The sequence below is a fragment of the Podarcis vaucheri genome, assembly GCF_965113315.1.
Source record: "Podarcis vaucheri genome assembly, chromosome: 18".
In the NCBI taxonomy this organism is placed as follows: Eukaryota; Metazoa; Chordata; class Lepidosauria; order Squamata; family Lacertidae; genus Podarcis; species Podarcis vaucheri.
In genome coordinates this window covers 2,210,625-2,221,704 of record NC_138756.1, presented here as the reverse complement: position 1 = coordinate 2,221,704, position 11,080 = coordinate 2,210,625, and the positions used below count along the sequence as shown (strand labels likewise).

General features: G+C 48.9%; 1 protein-coding gene across 11 annotated transcripts in view; it reads right to left on the bottom strand.

Moving 5' to 3' along the window:
* Positions 1-521: 521 nt before the first annotated feature.
* Positions 522-11,080, bottom strand: part of GATAD2A (GATA zinc finger domain containing 2A) — an 83,691-nt gene continuing 73,132 nt past the window's right edge. For 10 of the 11 annotated variants that reach the window (XM_082206414.1, XM_082206420.1, XM_082206415.1 and 7 more), the window contains 4 exons: positions 7,966-8,251; positions 6,037-6,329; positions 3,382-3,568; positions 522-2,124 (listed from right to left, as the gene is read on the bottom strand). In XM_082206414.1, coding sequence (XP_082062540.1) covers positions 1,991-2,124; positions 3,382-3,568; positions 6,037-6,329; positions 7,966-8,251 — 900 coding nt within the window. In that variant the 3' untranslated portion in view covers positions 522-1,990. The remainder of the gene's footprint in view (positions 2,125-3,381; positions 3,569-6,036; positions 6,330-7,965; positions 8,252-11,080) is intronic. The other variant, XM_082206413.1, reaches the window with a different exon arrangement.

The following is an 11,080-nucleotide window of genomic DNA, read 5'->3' as shown; positions in this document are numbered from 1 at the left end:
TTATTTTTTATTTTGCAACGAACCCCTCTCCTATCAGCACTAGATCTAGTACCAACATGTTGTTAGGAATAAGTCATTTTAAAAACAGGGGCTGTAATTCCACCTCTAGAAAATAAAAGTTTTTTTTTTAAACAACCTTAAAAACACAAAAGAGGGAACAAACTGTAGGTGCTCCTTTGATTTTAAAGCTTGGAGTATTCTGTTTTTTGTGTGGGGGGGGGTAGGGGTGGGGAATGCAATTTAAAGCAAAAATAAAGGTTACCCAAGGTGCTACTAGAAATTAAACATTTGCGGGGGGCAGGGGGGAGAGAATTTGCTTGTTGGGAGGAGGAGAATGAAGTCTGGGGCACTGTGATCAGCGTCTGGGTTGTGCTTTGAGGACAGCGACCAGCCCTGCGGAAAACTCTTCAAAGAGTACGAAGGCCGTTTTGCACCCCCCCAAAAAATGGTAGCAAACGGCGGCTGAGGGAGGCGCTATCTCTGAATCAATTTTCTCTCTCACTCCCTTTTCTTAAAAAAAAAAAAAAAAAAACAGCCTCCCCACAAAATTTCCTTTTCCAAAATCCACCGGATCTTTTCTTTATTCCAGGTTGCCTAAAACTGCATATTGCTCCTGGAGATCCAAAGTACAACTCCCCCCCGGCCACAGAAAGCACACGGCAGAAGGAGGAGAGGGGGTGGGAGGGACCCAGTAGAGATTTAAAAATAAAAATTAAGAAAAAATGATACATCTCTTCTTCCTTGATCCCTGTTGGGATGTTTGAGGTGGGGAAGGGGGAAGAGAGGCTCAGCCCCCCCCCCAGTTCATTCTCTCCAGATGAAGGGAACTCCTTTTAAACTGTCCGGTAAAGTTTTCGGGCTATCAAATGTCCGGGGCAAAACATCTATCTGAGACAGGATCCTGTTTATTTCAAAGAAAGACAAGACAGGTACGCCTCCGACCCCCCCTTGACGCAGCCCCCCTCCCCGCTGAGTCCTGTCGCTCCACATCTTCGGGGGGGGGGGGCGGAGAGTCCGTTTTGCATTTGTTCACAACATAAGTTATCAGCGGGTTTGTCTTTAATTAAAAAATAAAACCAACAACCTTAAGAAGCCACTCATGCCCCCTCCACCGCAACAACCCCCTCGCTGCCCCCTCCGTTTATCACGCTGCCACCACGGGAATTGTGGGGGGGGGGGCAGAGCAAAAACGAAAAAGGCAGGGCTGGAGCCAGTCCGTCCCCTTTGCGGATTTCTCTCTCCACAAGCGCTGGGTCCCAGTTCCACTTTCCTTGAGCGGGAAATAGTACATCCTTGATCGCTAACGACCGTTGTACGATCGCTCAGAAACGGAAATAATAATAATAATAATAATAACGACAACGATAAAATCTAAAAAGGAACTAAAAAAAAAAGCGGCTTTTTTTTCTTTAAAGGGGAGGATGGGACGAAAGCAGGCGAGAAAGACAGAGAGAGAGAGCAAGTTTCTTGCACAATTAATCCTCGTTCTGTACTACTGCTGGCTGGGGGGAAGAATGACATGTAACTCCCCCCCCTCCAAAAAAAATGCTAATAAGAGAGACAAAATAAGTTTGAGGGTGTGTGTGGCCAGCAGGAAAGAATGATAAAGGGCGACTCTCCTCTCGAAGACAGCAGAACAAAAATGATAATAATGAAAATGCGAAAGTCCGGTTGCCTAATGTCCGTTGCAACCTCCCCGAGTGTCCGTTCCACCCTGCAGGGAAGTGTCGGTGCCCCCCTCTGCCGCCATTCCTTGCTGAGAGCGGCGCTGGTGGGAGCAAGCTTTTCCCTCCTGCGACCTTTGCAGGCGTGATCCGGGCGAGGATTGAAAGCAGGCTTGCTGTTGTTGTTGTCGTCGTTTTCCCCACCGGGTGGTGGGATGCTGGGCGGGTTGCGGAATCGAAGGTTGGGTTGGGGAGGGTGGGGAAACGGGGGGGAAAAACAAGAAGAAAAAGGGAGAAGTCTTCCACTCTAGGCGGAGGTTCCTGCGTTATTTCCACGTGGCAGACTGAGAGATGGATCGCGGGGGGATCATGTCTAGGAGGTACTCACGCTGGCGGTCCACAGCCGAGGCGGCAGTTTTATGCACAGCGAGACTGGGGTTGACAAAGTTCAGCGTCCCACCTGGAGGGAGGGAAGAAAGAAAGGAAAGAGGGGGTCAGGGGGGTGTGTGTGGCACAGCAAACGTCTGCACATACAGTAACTGACAATCGTTCCCGCTAATGGCAAACTCTGCCGGAGCGTGCGGATGGTTTTGGAGGCAAAGCTCAGTCGGTAGAGCACGAGGCTATTAGAGACTCTTAACCTCAGGGTCGGAGGTTTGAGCCCCACCTCGAGAAAGATTCCTGCATTGCAGGGGTTGGACAAGATGACCCTCGGGGTCCTTTTCAGCTCTACAATTCTACTATTCTATAAAAAAAACATTGGGGGGGGGGCAGAATGCAAGGTATCAAAAGGATCAGTTACTGAATCATATGTTCATTTATGCTGGCAATGTGAAAAAGCACAAACCTTTTGAGTCTGTGGTTTTTAAAGAAACCACTAACATGAAGGAGCGTCTCCACCCCCGTCTTTCTGCCCAGACACTGAGGTCCAGCACTGAGGGCCTTCTGGCGGTTCCCTCACTGCGAGAAGTGAGGTTACAGGGAACCAGGCAGAGGGACTTCTTGGTGGTGGCACCTGCCATGTAGAACACCCTCCCATCAGATGTCAAAGAGAAACAGACTTTTAGAAGACATCTGAAGGCAGCCCTCTTCAGAGAAGTTTTTAATGTTTGGTGCATTACTGTATTTTAATATTTTGTTGGAAGCTGCCCAGAGTGGCTGGGGAAGCCCAGCCAGATGGGCGGGGTATAAATTATTATTATTATTATAAATTGTCGTATTATCCCTTTGCCTCTGAGCTACAGCCTCTCCCCCCACCACAAGCCTCCCAAAAGACAATGAGATTCTTTTCATCCATATGCAAATGTGAACCAATCAATTAAAAATTGCATTCCTGCACTGCAGGGGTTTGGGCTGCGTGACCCTGTGGGCCCCCTCCCAACTCTACAAAAAACACAAACAATCATAAATCAAAGTTTTAAAAGCAGGGCCCTGAGAAGCCACCGAAAGAGAGAGAAAGCGTCCCAGGAGGGAAATTCTGCAAGGCGGTTTGGAGTCCCAAGAATGCTTTGCAAAAGGCACCAAAGAAGAGAGAGGGGAAGACGGAGGGAGAAGTAATAATGCTAATTAAAGGAATGGAGAAGCACCCTTTTCACCCAGGAGAAGAAAAGAGAAGAGAAAAGAGCCAGCCTTGCTCTGTTCGCTGGCTGGGCAAGGGAGCTCAGCCAGCGACGGCAAATATTTGTTTTTAAGAGGGTTCTCGGAGCGAGTGGTCTACCTGCGTTGACGAGAGTCTTCTTCCAAGTGCAAGCACTTCCTTTGCCGGCGGGTCTCTGAGCACGCTTACCTTGCCTGCCGCCAAGCACGGCCACACTGGAGGCGGCGTTCTGCAACTTGGGCGACGGGCTAAATGCATGCAACACTCCGCGGGGGGTGCTGGCGCTGCGGGGAAGCTGGCTGGAGGCCTGGGGGAGGGAAAACGGGAAGAGAGGAGGAAGGTGAGAGAGGCCGGAGCAAAAGTCCCGCTCTGTGCCCATGGGAGAACTCTGGGAAGCATTCGGCGTTTCCCAAACTCGGGTCTCTGGCTGTTTTTGGACTACAACCCCCATCACCCTAGTGCTCAGGGATGATGGGAATTGTAGTCCAAAACCAGCCAGTGTTTGGGAAACACTGTTCTAGATCCGTAAGGGTGATGGAGGTTGGGCTCATACTGCAAGCGGCTGGCTAGTGGAGTATTTCCTGCACGGGCCGGCAGCATCTCTCCAGGGTGTCAGACTGAGGTGTCTCTCCGCCCTACTGTGGATCGGACCTGGGACCTTCTGCAGGCATAACAGGTGGTCTAGCCCTGAGTGGTGGTGCTCCAGGCAACACTCAGCCTAGCCAAGTCCTAGGACCTTCTACAAGCACGGAGTCATGGTCATCCCCTTAAAATCAAAGTTAAGATCCCAGCCCTCATTGTTTTAAACAGGCAGAGAGGAAGCTTCCTGACACCGAACCAAGCTGTCAGTCCATATGACAGAGCACTTCCACTATATGCTGGAAGACGCAGCTCTTTCCCCTGGTCCTTGGCACCCAAGAGAGGTGTGCGCATGTGCATCACCGTATTTTTCACTCTATAAGACGCACCGGACCATAAGACGCACCTAGTTTTTGGAGGAGGAAAACAAGAAAAAAAAAAAATTGGAATCTCAGAAGCCAGAGCAAGAGGGATCGCTGCGCAGCCTGCATTCTCGCCATAACACACACACACATTTCCCCTTACTTTTTAGGAGGGAAAAGGTGCGTCTTATAGAGCAAAAAATACGGTATATTGTAGCTGGCATTGTCTCGAGAGACAATGGTGGGCATCTCCGGTGGCGAAACCAAACCACTGGTGAGCCGCAGCTCCCTGGGGTGCAAGCCTGGGCAGTGTATCTGAAAGTCCTGGGCTGCCCAGATGACAAGACCCCCCTCTCAGCCTCTCTGAGGGGTCCAAAGGAAATCAGAGCAAGATGGTGGACACCAGGTGGGCTGCAGGTGTTGCCAGAAGGAGGCGGACAAGGCGCCACCCAACTGTTTTAGGGACTCTACTTCGGAATTGTGTAGGGTTTATTCCCGAGCCTTTTTTTCTCCCAAAGATACCCCGCAAGGCAGCAGAGGTTAAGGATCTTTCTTCTATTTAATGGGCTCCCTTCCCAGGTGGACGAGCCCCACCTGCCCCTCAATTCCCTCCACAGGACCACTGGACCCCCTCTTGGTCTCATCCGCTCCATCCACCGGAGCCGATCTTCGCATGCAGGAGAAGCCCGTAACGGTGGGTTTGAGACCCATTGACTCCCCTCACCTGGTTTAGCTGGCCGGTCATTATACCCAGCCACCCCTCCCTATTTTAGGACCCACCCCTGTTCATCTGATTGCAAATTGTATAAACTTATTTTATTATTATTTATTTTATTACATTTGTAACATAGGAAGCTGCCTCCTACCGAATCAGACCACTGCTCCATCGAGCTCAGTACTGTCTATACAGTGGTACCTCGAGTTACAAACGCTTCAGGTTACAAACTCCGCTAACCTGGAAGAGTTCCCTCGAGTTGAGAACTTTGCCCCAGGATGAGAACGGAAATCGTGTGCTGGCGGCGCAGAGGCAGCAAGAAGCCCCATAAGCGAAAGTGCACCTCTCATTAAGAACAGTTTCAGGTTAAGAACGGACCTCCGGAACGAAATAAGTTCGTAACTAGAGGTACCACTGCACTGACTGGTAGCAGCTCTCCTGGGTTTCAGGCAGGAAGTCCTTCTCAACCCTGTTTGGAAGCGCCAGAGATTGAACCTGCAATCTTTTGCTTGCAAGGCATGTGGTTCTACCACTGAGTAGGGCTGGGCAATAGCTGGTTTGCAACATCGTGATATATTACCAGCTAAACATATACGATACATCACAATGTCTAAAATATTGTGGAGCTAGGTAGCGGCATTGGCTGGCTTCACATTGTGATTTTTGCACAGCACACACACCATGATTTGTGATATACTGCCCGGTCACAAATTATGAAACCACTATCATATGGACTTCAAACCAGTTTGGGACGATCTACCAATCTATTGCCCAGCCCGACCACGGAGCCATATATCCCACCTTTTCCTCCAAGGAGAGCTCTCCTCCTCCAGGCCTCATCCTCCACAACAACCCTGTGAGGTCGGCCAATGATCTTGTATTTCTATACCACTGTCACCTGGCACAGGTGGGGAAATGGCTCTCCCCTTGGGCCTGCAGAACAAACTAACTGGAAAGCTAAGTTGGATACAGCATGCTGCTGATAACGCCAAGGTTGCAGGTTCAGTTCCTGTATGGAAGAGCTGCCTGTTCCCACATTGCAGGGGGTTGACCCTCAGGACCCCTTTCAATGCTTCGGTTCTTATGAGCTAAAAGCAAGGGAAAGTGCAGCGTCCCCACCTGCTTGAGCGAGTGATGCTGCTGTGTGATCTGCTCAGGTTTGGTCTGGACGGGGGAGGCCGCCTGCTGCAGTATCCGCTGCTCGATCTCCTGCTCCTGCTGGAGGGCCTTGACGAAGGCAGCCTTCAGCCGGCTGGTGTGCTCGGCTTTCAGCGCCTTCTTCTGGTTCGAGGACATGCATGTCTCGCACATGATGGAGCCGCTCTTCTCCTCCCGCCACCGGCAGGTGAAGTCCGTCTTGCACTGGACGCATGTGTAGGGGTCCTGAGAGGAAGGGGCAGCAGAAACCTTGCCTGTAGGGGGAGGGAGAAACGGAGTAAGTCAGCCCAGAAGAAGAAAAAACAAAACAGGACAGCCTTTCCCCACCCCCAACCCATCAATTGCCCAAAGTTGTGGGATGCACGCAGGTCACAGAATTGCAGAGATGGAAAGAACACCCGAGCCCTGTTGGAAATTCCAGCTTACGATGCCCAGGCGCTAAGACGGCAGCTGACTCTGGAAGTGCATGCCTGGGGATCCTTGGACCCGGACGGTTTTCGCACACTGATACCACATCCTGTAGAAGTCTATCTGTTAAACTTTATTTGCACAATCAGAATGCCTTTTGGGAGCCAAAATGCTTTCATTGCGCAGGAGCAGCCAGGTTGGAATGGGCCAATAAATATGTGGGCTGCCCCTGGATTCTTCTTTAAGTTCTCAAAGTTCTTAACCAGGCTCAAGGTTGTCATCTGAACTAGCCAGACGTTTAACTAAGAATCAATCAGGGTCAGTCCAACATTTGAAAAATAAGACTTTAGAGCCTTCTTGCCCCCCAATGGTAACTGGACATTCCTTTTCGGCAACTGCAACCTTGGTTCAAGGAGACATTTGGTGCCTAGGTGACAGAAACCTCTGTTTGACAGCCTCAAGGAAGGAGAGCTGCCCACTACCTTCTGAGAAAGTCTGTTTCACTGTTGAACAGCTCTTGCCCTCAGAAAGGTCTTCCTAATGTTCAGTTGGACTCTCCTTTATTGTCATTTGTAGGGTTACCATACGTCTGGGAAAACCCAGACAGACACGTCCTCTTTTTGGAGGCCCAACATGTCAGATGGGCATTGTCAGGGAACTGCCATCAGTGCCAGAGGGAGAGAGCAAAAGCCAGAGGGATTCCAGAGAGCGTCCCGGGATTGGGAGAGGCAGCCCATCTTCTGGGGAAGAGAATCAGTGTAGCACCAGTGGAGAAGGGGGCAGATGGGGGAAGCGGCGAGGCGGTCCCATGACTCCTTGCCAGGGACCAGCGGGGAGAGTAGGGGTCCTCCGCTGCCCACGCCCTCCTTGCGCAGAAGGCTTTCGCGCAGAGAGAGTAGGAGGAGACTAGGCGTCAAAGAGCTTCTTTGCTGGAAGAAGTTTAAGAAACGCCCACGGACGGATTCTGCCAGCGATTGAGTCAGCCACGGGAGAGTGGCTGTCCGGACAGGAAAGGTTCACTCTGGCAACCCTGCCAGGTGTTTGCATCCAGCCGGGGAGATAAGCACCGGCTTACACACGAGCAACCCCTAGAACCATTACAGGCATGTTTTACATTTTAAAGGAAATGTCTGGGTTTCTTTGGGCTCAGGCTGTTCTGCCTGCTGTGGCATTTCTAGTCATCTGAATCCATTGTTCAGGTCCTACCCTTATTCTTACTAAATAAATGAAGTGGATTAGCAATCCTTCCATCTCCGCAGGGAATTCTGGGAGGGGAATGGGGGCGGGGTCCTCCCAACAACTCTCAGCACCCTTATCAAACTACAGCTCCCAGAATCCCTTGGGGGACACCACAGCTGCTTAAAGGGATATCACCCTGCTTTAAACGTATGCTGTGAAGGTAGCCTTGGATTCCAGTTTAAAAAGGAGAAAAGAAGGATTTTTGAGGGAGGAGAGAATGTGTGTGCCCATCCCTCTTCTTACCTTGAGCTTCTAGGAGGTTCTGCACCACCTCCTCCAAGCCCACCAGGTAGATGAACTCGTTGTTGGCCGCGCTGGGCAGGAAGTTCATCTCGGGGGCTGGCGGCTTGGGCGGAGGGATCTCCAGCAGCGTCTTCTCCAGCTGCTTCCGCAGCGCCAGCTTGGCGGCCGCTTGGCGGCTGGCAGGGGAGTCATTGGAGTTGACGATGGAGGCTACACTGGTGGCAGTGGCTGCAGCGTTCACCTGGGCCGCCGTCACGGCCGCACCTTTGAGCGAAGTTGGCGAGGCCTGAGGGAGCGGGAAGGAAAGAAAAGGGGTGGTGTTGAGCTGAGATTCCTGCATGGCAGGGGGTTGGACTAGATGACCCTTGGGTCCCTTTCCAACCCCTATGGTTCTGGGACTCTTATGATTCATGCAGACTGCACTGCCCTGGTGCCGTCACACTGAAATAATAGCTCATTTCTTGCTTGCTTGTTTTTAAAAGTTTTGACAGTTGTGACCAGTAATTTGATCACTGGCTGCAAAAAGGATTGGGAACAATGAGTCAGATAAAATTGCTGTAAGCTCCTTTGGTGATTGGGAGGTTTAATTTGAAATTAAGCTCATTTTCCGCTGTCTCCTTTTGCCCACACCACGGATGCCAGTTCATATTGCAGGTGTCTGTTCTGCATTATCTTGTTAATATTACTGCTACAAACTTGTCATGGCCTTTGGCTAGATTACAGTGCTTCCCCAACTTGGGTCTTCAGCTGTTTTTGGACTACAACTCCCATCATCCTTAGCTAGAAGGACCCAATGTCAGGGATGATGGAATTGTAGTCCAAAAACAGCTGGAGTCCCAAGTTTGGGAGACCCTGGGCTAAAATAATAATCTTAAATAGTTTTCTTGTTTTATTCATTTTTAAAAAAACAATGAAGCTGAGTATAAATTTTATGAAATAATGATATATTATCATAATCACCATCCTAGTTTATTGCCTACCATTCACCCTAAGGTCCTATGGCAGGTTACAATATCAAAAACACTTTTTGCTTTATTTTGTATTTATTCCATTTATATACTGCACTTTATCCAAAGATCCTATGGTGGTGTACAGCATGATATAGCATAGTAGTAATTTAAAAATCACTGAAAAAACCTGTAATAACAGACTCCCCCCCCCCTTAAAAGATCATAGATTGTTTAATGGTCAAAGGCCTGGCTTAAGTCTTTAAAACAGGCTTTGCAGTCACAAAAATAAGGCAGGTTCTGAAAATATACCCCTCGGAATTCAGTAGCCAGGTTGCTCACCAGGGCAAGACGGTTTGAGCAACTTGAAGGAGTGTCTCTACCCCCATCGTTCAACCAGGGCACTGAGCTCCACCTCCCTGCCTCAAGTGAGGCTACAGGGAACCAGGCAGAGGGCCTTCTTGGTGGTGGTGCCTGTCCTGTGGAATGCCCTGCCATCAGATGTCAAGGAAATAAACAGCTGACTTTTAGAAGATATCTGAAGGCAGCCCTGTTCAGGGAATTTTTAATGTCTGATGTTTTATTGCTTTATTATTATTATCATTAATTCTGTGGCGAGCCACCCAGAGTGGCTGCGGAAACCCAGCCAGATGGGTAGGGTATAAATAATTTATTATTATTATTATTATTATTATTATTATTATTATTATTATTACTACTATGCACCAGTCCTGGTCTGACTGCACTCACTACCAATCAGTTTCCAGTCCCAGTTCAAAGTGCTGGTTCTGACCTATAAAGCCTTAAACGACTCAGGACTGCAATACCTTAAGGACTGCCTCTTTCTCTATGAACCTGCCTGGACCCTGAGATCACCTTCTGAGGTCCTTCTTTGTGTGCCTCCTCCTCAAGAGGTCCAGAGGGTGGCAACACAATAACAGGGCTTTTTCTGCAGTGGCTCCCTGTCTGCGGAATGCTCTCCCCCCCAGGGAGGTTCACCTGGAGCCTTCATTATACAACTTTAGACACCAGGCAAAAACTTTGACACCCAATGCCCCTTTAAAATGTGTTTCGGGAGGGGAGGGGGATTACTGGGTTGTTCCTGTTTTTGTTTTTATTATGCATTTTGTGTTTTTTATATTGTGGTTTTATCTCGTGAACTGCCCTGAGACCTGAGGGTATAGGGCGGCACACAAATTTAAATAAACAACAATGTGTCTTCAGCATTTGTCAAAATCTGTTTAGCGAAGGTGCCAAAATCTCTGGGGGGAGTTCGAAGGCCTAGGATCTGCTACACAGAGGTATGCCACAACAGCAGCAAGAATACTCATCGCGAAGTATTGGAAGACACAAGATCTACCCACTTTGGAAGAATGGCAGATGAAAGTGATGGACTATATGACATCGGCTGAGATGACAGGCAGAATCCGTGACCAACGAAAGGAGACGGTGGAAGAAGAATGGAGAAAATTTAAAAGTTACCTTAAGGACTATTATAAACTCAATGAATGTTAAAGTGTTGTGGTTTTCAGAGACAAAGGGATACAGTGGTATAAGGTCAGAATATAGAGAAGACTAAGATGACAGAAGTTGGAAGTAACAATTGGGAGTTGCTAAAAATTATGGACATTGGGATGCAGAAAGGGGGGGGGGAGGGGAAGTCCAAGAAAAGAGGTTTATGAAAATATGGTATGAAACTATACGTGTATGTTTGTTTTTTAAGTGTTTGTTTGTTATTTAAAAACTTTGTAAAACCAATAAAAATTTTATATATATAAAAAAAGGATCTGCTACACAGAAGACCCTCTCCCTCCCCCAGCACCACCCCCCTCCTAAAGCATCTGAAGTCAGCGAAATCGCCACGCTGCTGATCTGAGCACCCAAGAGGGTCTGCAGAGATGGAGGCTGCCTTTCAGACTTTGGGGGCCTGAGTCGTTCAGGGCTTTGAACACCAACACGTGCAACTTCAAACTGGACACAGAAGGCAGCCAGAATTTTAGTAGCAAGAAACTGGAAAAACCCAACAATACCCAACACGGAAGATTGGTAAATCCTAATGGTAGAATATCTGCAGCTAGCGAAAGCGACAGGAAGAGTAAGAGGCCAGCCAAAACAAAAAGCCTTTAAGGATTGGAGAATCTTTAAAGAATATTTAGAAAACTATGGAA